At 48.5% G+C, this 19,962-nt stretch overlaps 1 protein-coding gene across 1 annotated transcript; it reads right to left on the bottom strand.

Annotated features, from left to right (window-relative positions):
- Positions 1-477: 477 nt before the first annotated feature.
- On the bottom strand, positions 478-16,818 carry LOC121333099 (DEP domain-containing mTOR-interacting protein-like). The gene is made up of 9 exons (XM_041399161.1): positions 16,727-16,818; positions 10,213-10,391; positions 6,590-6,713; positions 5,198-5,376; positions 4,433-4,618; positions 3,941-4,081; positions 3,588-3,658; positions 1,869-1,973; positions 478-725 (listed from the first exon to the last, which is right to left on the bottom strand). Exons 1-9 carry the CDS (start codon positions 16,810-16,812, stop codon positions 600-602), a joined length of 1,197 nt encoding a protein of 398 aa, XP_041255095.1. The 5' UTR covers positions 16,813-16,818; the 3' UTR covers positions 478-599.
- Positions 16,819-19,962: the final 3,144 nt, after the last annotated feature.

Below are 19,962 nucleotides of genomic sequence, written 5' to 3'. Positions count from 1 at the left end.
GGGTGGGGGCACAATAGCACAATCATGGAAGTGTCACCTTTTCAAGAAACAACTGGGAACAGCAACCAGCCCTGCTGTGAGCGTGGCTAAGCCAAGGGAGTAGCAGGAGCCTTAGACTTTACAAGGAACACACATTACTGTGTTCATTTCCTTATTTTCTTGACAGAGCCAGTGGCACAGCTTATGGGGCCATCTGGAGAGCACGTTGTGTTCTTGGAAGAGTGCACAGACAGCTCAGGGCAGCTCAGACAGACTCACTTGGTATAAACTTCTTGCTGCTTACCAGCTTTGCCACCTGCCTCACAGCTTGGCTGGTGAAGGGCTTGCTCTAAGGTGAGCTTCATTAAGTGCTGAATTCTCACACTGGCACTAAAGAGGAGATTCAAGAGCTCAGACGCTCTAAGAGCAGGTAGAGACAAATATTTCAAGAGCACAAAAATCCAAGATTTGCCCATTCAAATGTATTTATTTGAAAATACATCAAAATGCCTGGGTAACACATCACAGTGAGTGGTCGAGCTTGGTCCCTCCCCACAGTCCATCCCTGCCAGGAGGAGAGCCCTGCCTTTGCAAACAGCAGTGGCAAGAGACTCCTTGGCTCATTCAATGGCTTCCATGACTTCCATCACCAGAGTCCGTGGTCCTGTCATGATGAGGCTGCTGATGGTCTGATAGTCCAGGTGCAGAACATACACCCCATTCACTGAGAACACAAACTGGCACACCTGCAAGAGAGGAGGGACAGCTCACCTCCAGCCCCTCCTGCCCAGGATGAACTGGAACCAGGGGCTGAGATGCAAATAGCTCGTGTTAAAATCCTGGAAAGCCTCAAGCATCACCACCCTGTAGCTACACCAATAATCACAGTGCTGCAATCACTGTGTCATAAAAATGGGACCAAGGGGATTTGGGCTGTGAGCTAACAGAGGAAAAAAAGACTCATTTATGAGCAGGGGCCCATTTCACAGATGGAAATGAAACACAATATTAACATCCAGCAATTTGGTAGCAAATGAGATTAGGTAAGTAGAAATTAACTGGGCTCTTGAGTAAATGAAACAAATTCATCCATCCCCTTCCAATCCTGCCTGAAGCAAACAAGGAGTCACACTCTGCCTCTGAAAAATCCCATTGTTTCAAATATTCATTTGACTTTAGACTTATATCAGCTTTTAGAAATTACTCCCTCACTGCTGGGGTTTCTGTAGGGAACTGGGAAACTCAACACTTCTTTCATTCATGCCTAAGACTGTACACCAAACTCACATGCCTGGGCTTAAAGTGAGTTTCAAGCTCTAAGTTAATTTCTCCTGAGCTGTAAATACTGGAACTTACTTGATGAATCAAATCAAGGCATCAGTTTGATATTATTAAGGTTTTGTGTGCATGGAAAACAGCTCAGTGGAGAAGTCCATTGCTAATAGCAGGGAAACAAAATGCTCAGGAGCTGAGCATTTCAGGAACTGTGATTCAGGACAAAGCTCTGCTCCTTCCCTGCCTCCCTGGAGTTATATGAAGTCAGTGGAACTGAACTGGGAATTCTGTGTTCTGTTTTTAGTAGCTCAAACCATTTTGACAGTTTCCAATGTCTGGCACAGTGATGGTTTACTTCTGACAGAGTTTTTTGAGTTTTAGCTGCCCACAGCTCCTGTGCTGCCCTGGAAAAGGCAAATCCTGCACTCTGCCAGCACACACAGGGCACCCTGCCTGCAGAGCACATCCCTCCCTCCATCTCACCCAGAGCTCCATGTGCCCATTCCATCAGTCTGATCCCCAGGGAGGAGGTGGGACTATCCTGGAGGATGTGTTCAGCCCAAAAAACTCGAACAGGACACAAATCCTGTTTATTCTCCATGAGTAAGAAGTACCTTCATCCCTGCAGCAGCAGCAGGTCCTCCTGGATCCACTGCCTGGATGTGGCAAGGTCTTCCCCCTCGAACCACAAACCCCCAGCCCACGGCATCCCCCACAATCTGCAAGGAAAACAAAAGGGGTTTAAAAACCAAGGAATGGGCTGGAGAGAGGAGATGCAACAGTTCCTAGAGAGACAGAGAGCTCATGATCCTGACCTGTTATGGGCAGGACAGAAAAGGCACCAAGCGAGATGCAGAACTGATTAATTGCTCCCTGCAAAGCTGCAAAGCTAGTTTCTGATTAATTCCCTGTCAGCCTGTGCAGGAAGCAGAATCACAGGCAGCATCAAGCTGAAGTGCAAGGCATGCACCTCGAGCACGCTTGAGAACATTCCCAGGGCACACACACACGCTGTGCCTTTTCCTTGGCACAGCAGAGCATTTCCTGGGTGGAAGGGGCTGCTCTTGCCTTGCCACTCTGGTGTCAGCCTGCAGAGCAGTTTGCTGTGGTACTGCGGCCCTCTGAAGTGCCCAAAAGAGAAAAGGAATTCCCAAGGCACTTTGCACATGGCCCATATAAATAAATAACAGCAACTGAAGAGCTAAGCAGGAGGAAATGAGCCATGAAAGGCCCAGGCTGGCAGAGTTGAAGGGCAGGGCAAGAGCATTGAGGAGGAGAATGAACAGCACGTCCTCAGATGTGCCATGCCAATCACCAGCTTGATTTTTCTTGCTCCTTCCCACCACTTTGTACAGCACACTTAGTTTGGGAACCTGATCCACATTTCCTGGTGCCAAACCAGCATGGCAAGGCAGCCCTCATGCTTCCTGCACTGCTCTCTGTGAGACTGCCCCTTTCAGAGGTGGGCAGTGGAGGGGTGAGACACAAAAATAGCCAAGTGCAATAGGATACACAGGGCAGGAGCTGCCTTGCAGTATTTCCACCCACCAGTGGACTTGAGCAGTCCTACAGCTTCAGAAATAGTTTAAAAAGCAAAAGCCCCAAACTCGAGTTGTCTGCAGCATCCTGGAGATTTGTCCATGTAAAAAGCCCAACATAAAGAAGGCAAGAGTGGCCCTTGGATGCTCCCCCCACCCAGTGCAGCTCCATCAGATGCTGATGGATCAAGTCAACACCCCTGATCTGCAGAGGGACCTGAAGGATGCATAAAGCTGTGCATAAAGGGTGTGACAGAGGGTGAGTGTCGCAAGACTTACTGATTCTTGCATGGAGCTGGTTGGAACAGAAACCACAGAATATCAGAATGGGTTGGATTGGAAAGGACCTTAAAGATCACCTTGTTCCACCCCCTGTCATGAGCAGGGACACCTTCCACTGCCCCAGGTTGCTCCAAGCCCTGTCCACCCTGCCCTTGGACACTTCCAGGGATCCAGGGGCAGCCACAGATTCTCTGGGCACCTTGTGCCAGGGCCTGACCAATGGCAAAAAAACTCCAAAATGGGAGATTTTTTCTGGCCAGAAAACACTTTTTTTCCCCTGATCTACCTGGTGGATATACATTAAGCTCTCAGAGGGGCTGAGCACATTTCCACCCACAGGAAAGTGTGAAGACATCGACCCCTAGGGAGTCACCAACAAAAAGCCATGGTGATGTGACAAGCAGTCAAAGCTTTAGCACAGAGAGGTCAGAGCAGCCAACAGAAATCCACCAAAGAGCAGGCAGGGAGCTGGGTACTGCTGGATTAGCAATGCCACTCCCAATGGTCACTCACAGTCAGCGTTTTCTTGACATAGGGGGCCCCAGGGGACAGCAGCTCCTCAGTGGTGACAGGTCTCTTTAACACTAGAGCAGAAGGTGACAGATTCCATCAGAATCAAGGGGAAAGTGCATAACAAGGCAGCCCTGGGATCACCCTGGGCTGGAAAACAGATGTTAGAACCACAGGTCCTGCACACAAAAACCTTTGTGCTCATCTCAGGGGTTTTCCAAACACAAGCACAACTTTTCAAGTCAAGATGCAGAGGTGAGGCTGAGGGGTTTGATGGGTTTGGGCCTGGGCTTGAGCCCGTGCCCTGAGGGAGTAGATGTCTCCCATATAACAACAGGCAATGCAGAAGCCCAGACCTGATTTGGGGTTGCACTCAGCCACAGGAGGGAATACCAAGGTAGGAGGAGCACTGAAGTAGGTGTTGGAGTTTCCAGAGAGGGAAGTGATGCTGCTCCTTCGAACTGCTGAGACAACTTTGATCTCCTTGTTGGTCTGGACTGAAAGAGGCACATAAAAAATTTTCTATGTAAAAACAAAATAGTTTAAAATAACAAACTTCCCCCTAAACCTGACCTACACTTGAAAGCTATGTGTGCACAGAAGTATTTGAACTTAGAAAGAGTAAAACCAGCTTCAAAGAAAGATCAAGAGCTGATCTGATGCTGAGTTATTTTCCTGGGACAGGGGGCTGTGCTAGAGACTGTCAGTGCATTGTGACACCCACCACAAACCAGTGGCATGGGTGTTCACTTCATGGGATGCCCAGAGGAACCTCTCAAACTCTGCTGGAGCAACACCCTCGTCCCTGGCTGCTCTGGTAATTAATCCTTGCTTTCACATCCAGTTACCAGAGAGGAAGCTGGTGTTGCCTGGCTCTGGGTTGAGCTTGCGGAGGCAGAAGGGGCTGTCAGGGCTCTCGGAGAGGGCACGGGAGGAGTTCTCATTGAGCAGCTCCGTGAGCCGCCGGCGCCGGCGGAAGTTGATCCAGAAGTGGTAGAGGATGTCACTGTCAAAGAAGTGATGCCGATTGGAGACTAGGAGAGAACAGGGCAGGAGGGAGAGGCTGAGGGGGTGGAAAAAGATATAACAAATATCCTGAGGGACCCTCATGAATTGCTTTTAATGCCCCTGTGCCCTACTGCAGCTTTTCTGCCTGCAGGGAGGGAGGAACAGCAGGGCCACCCTCCTAGAGGTGCCATCTCCCAGGGGTGCACTCAGTGGCACAGCCCTCCACCTGCCCCTGTCCCAAGACACTCAGAGGACTCCCTGCCTTCCGAACTGGAAGTATAATTATAGCAGATGGATATGATCTCCAGCCAAGAGGAGCTAAACATGACATCCTCACGCCCCAGCCCTCCAAACCCAGGGGTGCAGACCAGCCCTGTGGCCGGTGGCTTTGAAGAACTGAAGAGCAAGAGCTCAGATTTCATCTCAAAGCCTTTGCGGATGGTAAAGATTGCTCCAGTTTCAAAGGTCACCAGCTCCAAACATAGAATTCAAAGGCTCCATTGCCATCTCCAAGTGGGCACTTGACCAGCACTTGTTGCATGGCATGAATGGGGGTTTGTTCCTCCACAGCCACGCTCATCCCTCGCTTCCCAGCCCTGGCTCACCATGCTGAATGATGCCGTGCTCCAGCAGTGCCCGGCCCAGCTCCACTGCTTCCTGCCTGTTCTCCACCTCTCCCTCCTGAACGAGCCAGTCGATCATCTCAGAGCCCAGGAAAGTCCTCTGGTACTTCACCGAGTTCTCCTCCCTCACCTTCAGGATTGACTCTTCCACGCTCACCAGCCTGGCACAGAGGTGGGACAAGGCTCCCGTGATGCCAAACATCCCTGCCAGTCCCAGGGGATTCCAGCTGGGCGAAACAAGGCCGAGGGAAGTGGGCAAAGCATTGCAGCCAGAACATTCCTGCCAGGGAGCAGCGGGAATGGAGGGAGGAACGCGGAGCTGCAGTCGGGCGCCTTTGTAAATCTCCAGCAGCTCCAGCAAAACCGGGCGGGCTGTGAGCTCAGCTAAAGACCGCAGGGAAAGCCAAGCAAGAGACTGAGTGTGGGTAACACACGGCAGACTGTGCCGATGCAAGGACAAGCTGGGTTTCGGTCAGCAGGCAGCGTGTGAGAGCGAAATCCAGCGTCTCCACGAGAGGGTGCAGCCGGCTCAGCCATCAGGGCCGGGATGCTCTCCCCATCCCACGGGCACGGATCAAGAGCAAAGCACAAGGGATGCACATCTGGCAAAGGGGCAGGGAGACGCCCAAAAGCACCACCCGGCCGAATGGAGGACTCTCCTTCAGGGCCAGTTTGTGACTCTCACTGCCAGAGGGGGAGGATGTGAAGCTGTGAAGAGGCTCTTAAAGGAAACTGGTCCAGAGAGTGGGCTGGGGTTAAACTCTGGAAAGATGGCTTGGATTTAGAACCAGAAACAAGCGACAAAACGAAAATGAAACACTTGGAGATGGAAGGAGTTGTTTCTCCTCTCTGGGAATAACCTTTTCCATTACAATTTTGCAAATTAGGCTAAGAAATAGCCTAATTTAAGCCATGAATAGCCTAAATAGGCTAATAGGCTAAGAAAGGGGCACTCACCCAGGCCCACGAGGGTCCTGAAGGTCCCATACCATGCTGATTTGGGTGGGACATAAGTCCTAATACAGCTGGTGGAAGCAGCTCACACGAGGAGGCTGGAAGAGTGCTGGGAATGGCCACTGGATGTGCTCATCTCAGGAGCACTCAGACTGCATTTCCCTGCAGCAGATCCCAGATCCTGCACGTGGGCTGAAGCCCTTGGAAGCATCCATGAGTCCATAGTAAAACTCCAGTCCCATGCCCTGGCTGTCCTGCAGCTGTGGCAGGGCTCAGGAAGCAGCATTTCCCAGCAGGACAGCAGGGAGCAGGAAAAGCAGAGCCAGCAGGAGCTGGGGCTCCCAGCTGCAGGGCACCAGCAGCCAGCACAGCCAGCAGGGCACAGCCCCAGTGCCCCAGGGCCAGGGAGGACTCACGTACTTCTCATAAAGGCTCTGCCCTCGCAGGAACACCTTCACGTCCTTGCTGAGGGGGAAGGTCCCGTCGTCCTTGCGGAAGCGGTAGAGCAGCTTGGCATCCTTGTAATCCGAGTGCTCGTCACAGACTGGAGGGACACAGGGCAGGGATGTCAGGGACACGCAGGGCTCACCTCAGCAGGGTGTTGTTTCCAAGCTGAAAGCTGTAAGGGCTTCATGCCATGTCCCTCCCTGTGCCCCTCGTCCCATGGAATAATCAGCATCCGAGCCCTCAGTCCCCAAAAATTACCTGCCCGTGAACACCTGAAGCTGCTGGGAGAGGCCAATCCCAAAGTACAGACCTTGGCAAAGCTGGAGTTGGGGGCTGCATTGTGTTCCAGATGCTAAAATATTCATTAGAAAAAGCAGGACTCTATTTTTTTTTTCATTTAAGTGTTAATGTTTTGATTTAGACTGAAAGAGGATGAACAGAATTGCTTCAATCAACTTTTTTTTTAAAAGCTACAGCCACATGTAAGCAGACTTAGAGGACAGAGGTAAAAAAAACCACACTGCACTCAAACCCCCATATCTGTCTATCAAAAATACCCATAAGCTAAAAACAATGGCACAAACTTTTCCACATCATTTTATGCCAACCCTGCCCAATTCATTTGCATGGCAAACTGACCTCAAGAGAAAAGTTCCTTCAAAGCCAGGGGCAATACAACTGGAATAATTAAATCTGTATGAAAAGCCTCGGATTCATCTTGGGGACTGGCACACAGTCTGTAAATGCATGGCTTAATAGCTCATGTAACCTTTAGCAGGCAAATATTTGGGACACCAAATATTTAAATAAATATGTGAGATAAACCTGCCTGAAACAGACTCCTAGACTACAAGTAAAAAACAACAACTACAACAAAATCAAAACTAAAACAAAGACCAAAAAACCCAACCCAAAAATCATAGTTCAGCTCTTAAAAGTCAGCCTGCCTTCAGCTGCACCCATCTGAAGCAAGAAGAAGAAATTTAAGTGGTAATAAAAAAACCCAAACAACAAAAAAACCCCAAAAAAATAGAATAAAGAATATGCCTGGAAAGCAAAGAAAATTAGTCAAAGACAAAAACTGCAAATGTTTCCTCACTGAAGTAGCATCATCCACTAGAGTGAAGTTCAAAAGATTCAAAATACTTCTCATGAAAATTTTAACTCTTTTTCATCCTTCCGAGCAGACTGGCAAAACCACATTCCCCTTCAGGTGAGCAGTAAAATGCCAAAACCTGTCAGATTATCTCGGGTTCATCGTTCCTGCAGAGCAGAGCAGCTGTCTCAGATGCAATCAGGGCTCTAAAGCTGTGACTCACCAAGCACGAGGGCAGGATGAGAAAGTTGTCTTAACAACCTCTATTTTAAGTGAAAGTTTGTAGCCTCACAATTCTAAGGAGCAACTATTCCAAACCAGGAATAGAACATGAAATCCTACAGGACCGTGCCCATAGAAAACCAAAGCAATTTTTCTATTTAAAGACCAATCTCAATGTGCTTCCAGCATGTAACAGAACCAAAGCTCAAAGCACAGCAGACAATTAAGAGGCAGCACAATGATCTTCATGAGATAATTATCTGGATGCCAGGGGAGAAGAGGGCAAACAGTTCAGCCAGACAATTGCCAAGCACCCAGCACTGTGCTGGCAGCCCTCTTTCCACAGGACCAACAAAATAAATGGGCACAAGGCAAGTTGGAAAGTCAATTTCTGTGTCCTGCCAGGAATTGTCACAGGAGCAGGAGGGATATGTCTCAATATGCAATCAAAACAGTGCTGGTACCCAGTGCTGCACAGGTTTAATTAACTAATGGATTTATTTGTAACTGTCAGCTGGAGAGATGGAAAAATAATCAGGTGTAAGTGTTAATGGTTAACTGAGAACTCCCTGCTTCAGCTTTTTGTAATAAAGCCCAGCAGCAGTTTATTTTTATTCAAGGCAGTTTAATGTAAAGGGCATTACCCTCAACAAGGAGCAGATGGCAACAGGGAGTGTTTGCATTGCAGTGGTCAAAGGCAGCTATTTTTGGACCCCAGAGAAGAAGGGGGAGGAGAGGGTTTGGTTTGGTGTGGTCATCATCTGCTTCTGTCTCCTCAGCTACATCCTCATGTGACAAAGCAGCACCCAGCTCCAGGCAGCCCCAGCTGCGTCCCCAAAGCCCTGGGAGCAGGAGAGCTCAGCCACAGCCCTTCCCTCCCACGGCAGAGGCGTTCCAGGGCTGTTTGGCAGTCTGGGGGTTCTGTTCCTGGCTGGGTCTGAAAACCACATGGACAGGAATTGCTTTTTGCCCATCTGAAGCACAACTTGTTTCCTGTTGTTATGTCAGGACCAAGGGCTGGACCTTGCTCTGCAGCACAGAGCTCAGTATGTGACCTGAGTTAATTGAAAACTCCTGAAAGTTCCAAAGAAATTTTGAAAAGAAAAAACCTGAATACTCCTAAGAGCTGGGCTTGAGCATCAAGCTGATTTTCTCCATGCTTCCTTTTTTTTTTCTCCTTCCTTTTAAAATTTCTTTTTAATTAGGTTCCACAGACAAGCCTTTATAATGGCAGCACACACAAATCCTAAGGGAGGCTTTCCTACAGGATTGCTCCAGCTTCAGGTTCACAGGTATCAGATTAAATTTTCCTTGGAGTGATGTGGACCCCACAGCCTTATTTGTCCCAGCATGAGGAACTGAGGAGTGCTGGGTCTTATGGTGCAGATGTGAAATGTGCCATAATTCAGCTTCCACTTCTGTGTGACACAGACATGAGCCAGACCAGCTGCTGTAAAAACCACCTGGGTACAGGAATACAGGTCAGCTGTTACCGAGCTTGCTTTCAAAGAGGAGACACTTTAGACATTATTTTACCAGTGCACAGCCCAAGCCCCTTCTCTAGTGGCAGGAAACTCACAGAATTAACTGAATGACCAGGCTGGAAGAAATCTTCAAGATCATCAAGTCCAACCCAGCCCCAACACCTCAACGAAACCAAGTGCCACATCCAGGCTTTGTTAAACACATCCAGGGATGGTGACTCCACCACCTCCCCAGGCAGCCAATCCAGAACTGTATCGCTCTTTCTGTAAAAACCTTTTTCCTAATATGTGACCTATATTTCCCTTGGCACAGCTTGAGACTGTGTCCTCTGGTTCTGTCAGTGCTGCCTGGAGAAAGAGCCCAACCCGCACCTGACCACAGCCACCTTTCAGGAGCTGTAGAGAGTGATAAGGTCACCCCTGAGTCTCCTTTTCTCCAGGGTAACCAACCCCAGCTCCCTCAGTGGTTCCTCACAGGGTTTGTGTTCCAAGCCCCTCTCCAGCCTCGTTGCCTCCTCTGGACATGCTCCAGAGTCTCAACATCCTTCCCAGACTGAGGGCCCAGAGCTGGACACAGCACTCGAGGTGTGCCCTCACCAGTGCCGAGTATCTGGCACATCCCCCAAAGAAACACAACTTGACACCAACCCGGCCCCATCCAGCCCTTCCCAGCCTCTCCAGGAGCCCTCACCCACGGCAGGGCGGCACACAGGGACTCCTGCGTGCTGGGCTGAGTGACACAGGGGGGGAGCAGACACACAGCCCGCCCTGGGGGCAGCAGGAGCCCCACACACCGTGGTGGATGATGTAGTGGTCCATCAGCTTCTGCATGAGGCGGATGGCGGTCTCGCGGTCGGGCGCTTCCTTGTGCTCGATGAGCCAGTCCGTGAGCTCCTTGGCCACGAAGCAGTTGGGGTACGTGCGCAGGTGGAACCGCCGGTCCTTGATCAGCTTCCCATCGTGGAGACGAAGCCTGGGGGGAAAGGCAGCCACTGAGCACAGCTGGGCTCTCAGGGGAGTTTGGGTCTGATGCCTGGATCTGTCCAGCCTGGAGAGACCAGGCTGGATGTGGTGGGGTGGTGCCAAGTAGCCGGGACTGATCAATTCAGCCAAACCCCTTGGCACTGCCAGACTCCACCAGCCATTCCCAGGAAGCCTCTCCACCATCCCTTTTCTCCTCCTGCCACCTCTCAGGCTGCCTGAGCAGATGTAGTCTGACCCATACGTGTCTTCTCGTTCTAAACAAGCCTCTAAAACCCACAACAGCCGAACAAAGAGGGTGAAGAGGGGACAAAACTCAGAAAATAAAAAGTACACGTATTTGTATGTACAAATAGCACATTTGTATTCGTGTATGTCTCTTGGCATGATTCTGTGTCTAGTTCTCCTTCCCCATGGCCACAAAAGCAGGAATAAAGCTGCCTCCAGGACAGAGCCTTACTCATAACTCCAGGTGGGAGCAGTAACAGGAGCCCTCCTTTCTCCTGTCCCAGCAAAGAGTGCCAGGTGGATGCCAGCACTGCCTAATCCCTGTACCCACCAACCCACAGCAGCAGTGGACAACAGTCCTGGCATTTTCTGGTTCCAGCTGGGATTGATTTGGACAGAGTGTACCCAGAAACAACCCTCCTATCCCAACAATCCCATGTTATGGCTGGTCTGCAGCTCCCGTGGAAAGGTAGATGGGGGAAGGTTACTCAGGTGAGCACAGCTTTGACTTTCAAAAGGACCTTAACAACTGAGTGAGCCACAAGGCACAGAGTTCCTCTGTGCTCCAGCCAAAGCCAGCCCACTTTGGCAGCAGATCTGTCCAGGGGCCAAACTTCTGCCCTGTAGCCATGACTGTTCCCAAAACACCAGTGCTGGAAAATGTCCAGTGTGTGCAGCAGGCTCTGAGGGGAGATATTAATTAAACATCTCTGTAACTCCAGGATGTTTGTTTTTTTTTTCTAATTATTCATCGCAATTCCCAGTTTTGCCCCGGGCCAAATTTTACTAGTAAGGCATTAAACACTGTAGCCTGTTGTTATTTCATGCCTCAAGTTCTTTTGTTCTTTTTGGAAAAGTTATGTCTGTCGGACAACACTTTTAGGTACCTCACAAGAAGTTTGAATGTCCTAAAAAACTCTCAGCTAATAATGGATTATCCTATATTGCAGGATTTATAAATACTAAGTTCCTAAAATTTTTACCATCGAATGTTTTGTTAGAAGAATAATTAGTAATTGATTGTTGCAATTAATACTGAGAAGTTGACAGAAGTTTTCAGACCTTCCTGCTAAGTAAAATACTAAACTAAAGATTCATGCAGAACCAGCTCCTGACCTTGCCTTGCACAGACCTCCCTCAAATCCTGAGGTCCATATGCAGCATTTCAGTCTTTACCTGGAAGGCTGATTCCCACATGCACCCAGCACTCGCTCTGCAGATGGATTTTACCCAGAAAGAACACTCCACAGACAGCTGCCTTGCTATTTTTAGAGTTTTTGTCTTTTTTCTTCCTTTATTTCATGGTCCTCTGTCAAAATGCAACCAGACACAGTCAGCAGTGACTGCAAGCAGAGGATCCCTGCCCGTGGAGGAAGACACAGACAATTTTATGTTTTCTCTCCTTCACAATCAAAAAGTGGGAAGGCACTTTAGAGGAGTATTTGGTAAAGATGAGAAATGTTCTAACAGTGCTCTATTGCCACCAAGAGTCTACAGGAGTCTATATACAGAATATATATAGTGTATATATATAGGAGTCTATATATAAGAATATATATATATGTGTATATATATATTTACACTCACACACACACCCAATGCTTATAATAATACATAGACCATAATCACACAAGGTCTAATAGAAACTGGTTAGGAGAACAATATTTCCCCTATTTTATTCCCTTTATTTGATCATGTTTCACAATACAGAAAAAAATGCACAGATTTTGAAGGAGATAAATAAAATTTAAAAAGAAAATATTTTTAGGAAGCAATGCTGCTAAGGCCCAAGATCAAAAAATTTAAAAAATACATTTATTCTGAAAATATTTGATTGGGAGCAACTGCCAGGAATTAAGTGGTATTTCAGCACCTCTGGAGCAGCATCTTGGGCCTTTAAGGGCTGTTTTAAACTTGTGACGAGTTTTCCCTCTGTCCTGCAGACTCAGGGCAGCGGAAGAGGCTCGACTGGAATGTCCTTGCAGACTTTTCACTTTCCTCTTGTTTACTGTTTCCTGTCAGCCCTGAAGAGACAAACTTTGTCCTTCAGCCACAGGATGTAACAGCTCTTGTGTGATGTTACAAAAACAAATCTGGTGAAACCATGAGCGGGTTCTAATCATGCTTCCAGATAAATAAGATTAAGGAAATATATAATAGTATATATATATATTATATTATGAGTTTTCTAGATGGCAAAATCCACCCTGTGGACATTTTACTTCTTCAAAAGGAAAAAGAAAAAAAGCAGAATAAGGTCAGGATAAAACACTTGCTGGAACATGAGAATGGGCTCTTATGAAACACTCCTGGCTTGGCAGGCAGAGCCTCCACGTGCGTTTGCTTTGGGTAGGTTGTGTTGGGTAAGCAAATTGTTTCTTTGTCAAGGTCACTACAAAGCCATCATTATTCATTCTGGGTAACCTTGTGGAAAGGGACATCCAAACAGAAGAGGAATAAACTCTCCCTCACCTCCCATGTAAACAAACCTTGAGCATCTCAAATGACAAGGTGGATCTTTCAAGGATATTAATTCCAGTTCACAGTGCCACAGCAGCTAAGCACAAATGAGTGGCCTTGGAAAGATGCATCATCCAAAAGATCTTTTCTGTTCCTACCTTCACAGGAACAAACAAACAAACAAACAAACAAAAAAAAAAAACCAACCAAAACAACAAAGCGCTCACTAAAAGGCAGCAACAGACACAGGAGCATTTCTGCAAAGCAGCTGCTGCTGGAGAGGCACATTCAGGCAAAAGAGATATTGCAAACACTGCACATTTTGCTGAAAATGGGCTCAGCAAAGCCCATTTTGCATCATCCTCAGTCTGAAAAAGCACCAGTACATCTGGGGACACAGGCTTTGCACCCTGTGACAGCCCAAAGTGGTACTGAGGTGTTTCATTTATCCTTGTATTTAAATATAAGTATAGGAAGACTTAAATCTCAGAAAGAAATTCCAGCAAGCACAAGTCTACTTCCCAGCCCTCCCTTTCACCAGTGCTAGAAATTTAATAATTATCTTTTTAAGGTCATTCTGACCATGAAGTCTCATCTTTGAATAATCATCACTGTTACATCAAGCAGTGCCCCATGATTCCTCAGGGAAGTCATGCTCTCCACAAGAGATCCAAGTCCAACAGAGAACCACCAAACTTCCTGCAGACAAATGACTTTTTGGGCAAGAATACAAATTTTGGCACGTTCAGCCACACACCTCTAGTGAGCCCAATTTCCAGAGCATCAAAGTATGAGCACTTTATTTAACAGCACTTCAGTCTGAGTATCCAAATAAAACACTCGCCAGCTCTGAAAGTTTTGGACAGTGGCAGAAATGGCAATTTTATTCTTTGTAGGAAAAAAGTTTTTTTCTCCTCTCACTTTTCCTGTGCAAGATATAAATTTACTGAGCATATTTTATGTTTAGGAGTGATTAATGCAGCTCAGCAGAGCTATTAGAGCACAGCTGCTTCTCTTGACCATGGGAATACCCAGATGAAAGTGCACCAGGGCTTGTCCATACTTGAGGAACTCTGATTACAGCAGGGTGTGAATGCAAAGCAAGGAAGCTGCTCCAGAGCCTCTCTGTGTAGATAAGCCATTTGTTGCAATTAGAAGTGACTAATTGGGCCTCTCTTACGGAATGCCACCCAGGAATACACAACGCCCAGTAAAACCGATGTGATTTTCATGCAAGTTTATATGTCTGACACAAGAGGAATGACAGCAGACGTGAGGAACGAGCCTGAGCCAGCAGCTCTGTCAGACTCAAGGCCAAAATATCAGTGAAAATTTTATTTTTGTCTTTCTAGTGAAGAGAGATTCAAAACACAATTTTTTCCTCCTTCCTGGAGCAGGCAGCCGTTGAAGCAGAGGGACCCTGGCAGATAGGCAAATCCAAACCCCACTGGCCAATCTCCCACTGATTCCTTCAGGATCCACTTCATTCCCAGCCATCCACAGGGAGCATTCCTCCAGCCCTCACTTGTGCAGCTATTCCTGGCTGGGAAACACATCCTGACACTGAACAGACTCACCCCTCTGGCCAAACCAAACTCTGAGGCATTTGCAAACTTGCTGGGAAGCCAAAGAACTGTAAAGATGGAGCAAAGGTTTGTTTGATTTAATGTAGTAGTGGGGAGGCAGGGCAGGAAGCGGGGAGCAGGGAAAAACAAATGTTTGATGTTTCGTGTGGATACAGCAGCGTTATTTGCTGATGGAGGTTTACTGAGTCAGGGCAGCTGCAAGGCTCCTTTCCATGCCTCTGTATTCCACATCTAGGGAAAAGCAGGGGAGGACAACGTGGACATTTATCCCTGTCCATCTGCTGTTGTCTCACACATCACCCAGCCTCTCTGCCTCAGTTTCCCCGTTGCTCTCCACCGGCTATCCAGGAAATCCATGCCACTAACTCCTGACCTGCCAGGCTTTCACAAGGGAGAAATTCCAACTCTGTGTGTTTCTGCCTCACTCAGTTCTCCTTCCAGCCAGAAGCTCAGTGGAAGGAGCAGCCCAACTCCAGGCTGTGTCCATCTCCTCAGCCTCCTCCCCAGGGTTTACACCAACACCTCCTTCCCATCCTTGTGCACCTGGAACAGGCTCCTGCCCAGACCAAAGCAGAAGGATGCAACTGCTGTGTGCCCAGTCCCAGCAAAAGGACCCTTCTCTCCCTCACTGTGAACTCTCAGATTTTGGGAGCTCCCCAGACCAGGAAACTTCAAGGCACTGCAGCTATGGAAAAAAAAAAAAAAAAAAAAAAAAAAAAACTGTGAACTCTCAGATTTTGGGAGCTCCCCAGACCAGGAAACTTCAAGGCACTGCCAGCTATGGAAAAAAAAAAAAAAAAAAAGAAAAAAAAAAGAAGAAAAAAAAGATGGATGTCCCCAAACTACATAAACTTTGGGGTTTCTATTCAACTTTAGCCCAGTGTGCTGTGTACTGGAAGAGTCCTGTTCACAAACAAATTTCCTCTATCCCCTTCTCATGCTTAGAGTCACAACCACCAAATGGTCCAGGCTCTGATCTGCTCCTGTCCTGCAGCAGGCATGGGGAAGTCACATCACCACCCCACACAGGGAACACAGTTTTAACACACAGCTTGAGTATTTTATTTTCTCTCTCAATACCTGACCCCTTCCTTTGGCCCAGGCTATGGGGCTCAACTTAAACTTCAGTCACTCCAGATAAGTTACTGGAAATATAAATATGAATAAATCTGCTCTGTCCCTTGGCTGTAAGTTTAAGATGGGGCCCCAATCCTTAGCTGGAAATTATCAATCCTTGATACAGTACAAATAATAAAGCTAAAGCTAACAATGCTCACTAAGAATGGACAAACCTACACCAAGCTAATTTTAGGGATCTGATGATAGCACACTCAGGCTCTGGACTATTTACATTATCAAGGATATATTTCCTATTTTTCACCCACATTTCATAACAAACCAGAACAGTTCCAGATACAAACAAGCAAACTGCTCTAGAGCTAGAAAAGCCCACAGTCAGATGCTTTGAAGCAAGGAGGGGGTTCTGAACCCACATACACAAGGAACACATTTTCTCAGCCACACATTGCATAGGAGAAAGGATTTCTGTCCTCATAAGAAGAAAACCCTCAGAAGCTGCTGAAGGACTGGGACTACAAACCAGCAGAAGTTCCCAAAAGAGACTTTCAGGAAAGGGAAGATCCAGTTCAGGCACGTGGCACTCATGGAATGCCCTTCCAAGTCACCCCGAAAGCATCCCCAGAAGTGCTGCTGTCCTCACCCAGCCAGGGTGAGGGACCTTGTGGGGGCTGCTCAGTGCCACCACTTCACTCTCCGTGCTTCGGGGAAGGTGGAAAGGGACAAAAAAAATCTGCTGCCATCTAAACTGACTCGTCAGTGCCCTGGTACCTGGGGGTGAAGGGTGGGAGACGCCAGAGAGGAGCAGCAGGACGAGGCAGAACAGAAGAGGAGCTGGCTCAGCACTCTGGTGGGTGAAGGAAGGATCAGCACTGCAGAGGGGGGAGAGCTCGCTCAAGGGTAAAGCTCTGAGCCTGCTGCTAACGGGATTCAGCCCAGAGCCCCGGGGGCAGGAGGACCCCCCAGGACCTCCTACCTCAGCTGCTCTCCGGCAATCATCACCTCAGCCCTGTAGTGCTGCTCCGTGGCTTTCTTCTTCAGGCTGCTGCCCAGGCTGTCCATGCCGCGCTGCCGGGCTCCCCATGGGCCGGCCGGGAGATGCTGCCGGCCCCGCTTTGGCCGAGAGGAGCACGGCACGGGGCAGGTGCGGCAGCCCGCAGCGCCGGCCCCGGCCCCGCGCCGGTCCCTCCCTCCTCCCGGCAGGTCCGGAGGAGGAGCCCGCTGCAATCCCAGCCCGGCTGCAATCCCAGCCCCGCTGCAATCCCAGCCCCGCTGCAATCCCAGCCCGGCTGCAATCCCAGCCCCCGTGGAATCCCAGGCTGCAATCCGAGCCGCCGGAGCCGGGAGGTGACCGCCGTGCTCCCTGCAGCCTGGGACGGTGTCCCCTCTGCTGGGGGATGACATCCCGGTTTCTCCCAGAGAAGCAATGTGGTCTTTTAGACGCTATTCCAAGGATGGACTAACAGGGAAGGCTGCAAATAAAGGAATGGGTGAGTTTGAGGAGTCATTTCTTCTCTATGTTTGGAAATATGGAGGGATGTTCTTTCAATGAATATTTGTGATGGTTTAAATTGCAAAGGGTTCTTCTCTTTATGTAGGAACAATCTGTGTCACCACTCACGGGTTGGAGGATGAGCCAAAGATGGACAAAGCAGTTCCTTCCTTACGCTGTAACCTTCCTGTGAGGGTTCAAAATGTGCCATTCCCCAAGGCAAGCCGTGTGCCTGTTCCCACCTTCCTCCCTGAGGGCTCTCTGCCTTTCCACAGGTTGGGATGCACACAACACCGTGGCCAACACTTGCTAAAGGGGATCAGAGCAGCCTGAGCCCTCCCTCTGTGCAGGAGCCTCTGGAGGGGTTGGATGGAGAAGCACAGGCTGTGAGTATCCAGATCTGACACTGGTGAGTCTGGAGCTCTGCTGGTGCCAAGCTGACACTGATGCCACCTCTAAAAGGTGCCTGCAGGCACTGGCACCTACCTCAGCTACCACTCATCATTCCCATTATTTGAGGAACTTTCTGCAAGGCCAGAGCTGACCTGAAAGTGATGGTGACCAGCAAAGAAAAAGGCAGAGGAACTGGGATGTGGAAAGGGTTAATTACATCCATCACTACTGTCAGGTTCCTGTAAAATCATGCTTCCATCAGTTCAATAAGGAGTGAAAAATACTGCCTTAGCACAGGGGACCAAACTTCAGAAACACAAAAGAACCTACCAAAAGAGAGTGTGGAGAAGATGAGTGTGAGGGCAGGGAAGGAAATTTTATTAGCTAAGGAGGTTCTGCTTCAATTTCAAGTCTAATAAAGCATCAATAAACTAAGTGCTGTCTTTAATTAGCTCCTCTGTGGCAGTAATTCATCAGCAGGCAGTGAGTTTGCCATTGTCTCCATCAACACAGACTTCCAGGCTTACATTCACCCATCCCAAAAATGCTCCTAAATCCACCCCCCTGGGCTGGGGGTTGGGGAAAAGCAGCATAAGGAGCAGGAGACACCGGGTAAAGGTAGCTGGAGGCACGCTGGGTTTCGGGTTTGTTCTGGCTCCCTGCTGGTGGAGGAGCAGCAGAGGTGACAAGCGGGGCTGGACAAACCTCGCTGCCGTCCAAGGCAAACAGCGGAGCGGCGGGATGGGCTGTGCCAACAAGGCTCCTCTGTCCGGGCTCTCCCGGAGCAGCTCTAGCTCTGCCCGGGGCCAGAAAGGCAGAACAGGCTCCCCTTGTGTGAGCCATCTCGGGATGGCTCCTGGAGCCCCCTCTGGGATGTCCAAGGCTCTGCTGAAGAGCCTTTGAGGGGCTCCCAGGGCAGGCTGGGCTCGTCCCTGCCCTGCTGCAGCATCCTTCGTTCCCAATGTGAGCACAGTGGGGAGAGCTCCCCAAATCTGCCCATCCCATTGCTCAGGGTGCTGCTTCAACTATGGAGAAACTGCTGTTGTTTTAATAATCATAACTAGCTTCAGTCATTGGATAATAATTATCTTCCTTTAAAAAAAATAAAAATACTCAGCTCCAGTCCTGAGAGTGTTTTACAGTAACAAGGTAAAGTATTTCAACTTTTGCCAGCTTCTTCCATGAAAAACACAGGAGGAAAAAAGCTTATTTCTCCAGTAAATAACATTGTACAATGTGTCCTTTAAAACAGACATTAATGTTTCTACTTCAGGCATGCAAAAAAGGAAGAGAAGCTACTAAAAATATATTATCTCCCCATCTCAAGCTTGGGGAACATTCAAGGGAGCAGAGTGAGGGCACAGCAGCCAGAGATACCCAGGGCTGCTGAGGATGGAGGGAGCTGTGCTTGGAAAGCTGCCTGTGAGGATGACAGGCAGGGGGTGGACTAAAACTTCTCCTGAGAGGACAGAGCACCGCTGTAAACCTGCAGCTGTCACAGAGGAGGTGACTGGAGTGGCTGTTTCCCCAACAAGGACCAGGGCCAAGCTCATGAAATGATCAGCAGCCTTGAGACAAGCTCCTTGACAGGAGGGTTTTTCCATTCAGCTGCATAAATAGTGCAAATTATCAATACTGGATGTTAAGCTTCTAAGTTCATTTTTAAAAGGATTAGGTAAATTCATGTAGGACAGGTCTTGGTATTGAACATGGAAATGCAGGTGATTACTTCTGTTTTCAGTGGTAGAAGCTGCAAGAATGCATTAGTGGAGAGTTCACTCACAATTTCTTCTCCTGTTTCCCTGATTTCTGCTGCTGGTCCACACCAGAGCAAGAATCCAGGCCTGGAAGAACTTCTGCTCTCCATCAGCTCAACCCTCTGAATGTCACAGCCTCCGGGCTTTTTACACTGACATTTAAGGGGAAGAGCACCTCACCAATTCAGGAGAGAAGGGACGTTAAACCAAATCCACATGCTCACAGCACTGAGCTCTTCTTTAACCTCAGCAATGTCCTTTGCAGATCTGAGCTTTCCCCCAAAGAATTTTGTTCCCTTTTTTGAAGGGAATGTAGGGAATATACCCAGCAAGCTGCTGTTAACTCCATCCTGGAGGTGACAGAATTTCAGGGTTGGGAAAAACAATCCCTAAATATGCCTCCCCCACTCCCCATCCATGGAGGGATTAATTAGATTGAATTAGTTATCAGCTCAATCTACAGATGAAACGTGCTTTCCACAGCATGGCTTTGGAGTCCAATCTACAATGAATGTGCAGAGTCCCTCCACCTAGGTCTCCCCTCCAGAGGAGCTGCAGTGTCTGAATTTT

This window comes from Onychostruthus taczanowskii, unplaced genomic scaffold, assembly GCF_017590055.1.
Source record: "Onychostruthus taczanowskii isolate IOZ18803 unplaced genomic scaffold, ASM1759005v1 scaffold157, whole genome shotgun sequence".
Taxonomy (NCBI): Eukaryota; Metazoa; Chordata; class Aves; order Passeriformes; family Passeridae; genus Onychostruthus; species Onychostruthus taczanowskii.
This window is presented reverse-complemented; position numbering and strand designations above follow the sequence as displayed.

What these genes read in the sequence shown, in the direction of transcription:
- LOC121333099 (XM_041399161.1), bottom strand. Translation starts at nt 16,812, where the DNA reads ATGGACAGCCTGGGCAGCAGCCTGAAGAAGAAAGCCACGGAGCAGCAC. An exon ending in GCACGGCATCATTCAGCATG is followed by an intron (nt 4,619 to 5,197) that starts GTGAGCCAGGGC and finishes GTTCTCTCCTAG; the next exon opens with TCTCCAATCGGCATCACTTC. An exon ending in ATGTCAAGAAAACGCTGACT is followed by an intron (nt 1,974 to 3,587) that starts GTGAGTGACCAT and finishes TTTTCCTTGCAG; the next exon opens with ATTGTGGGGGATGCCGTGGG.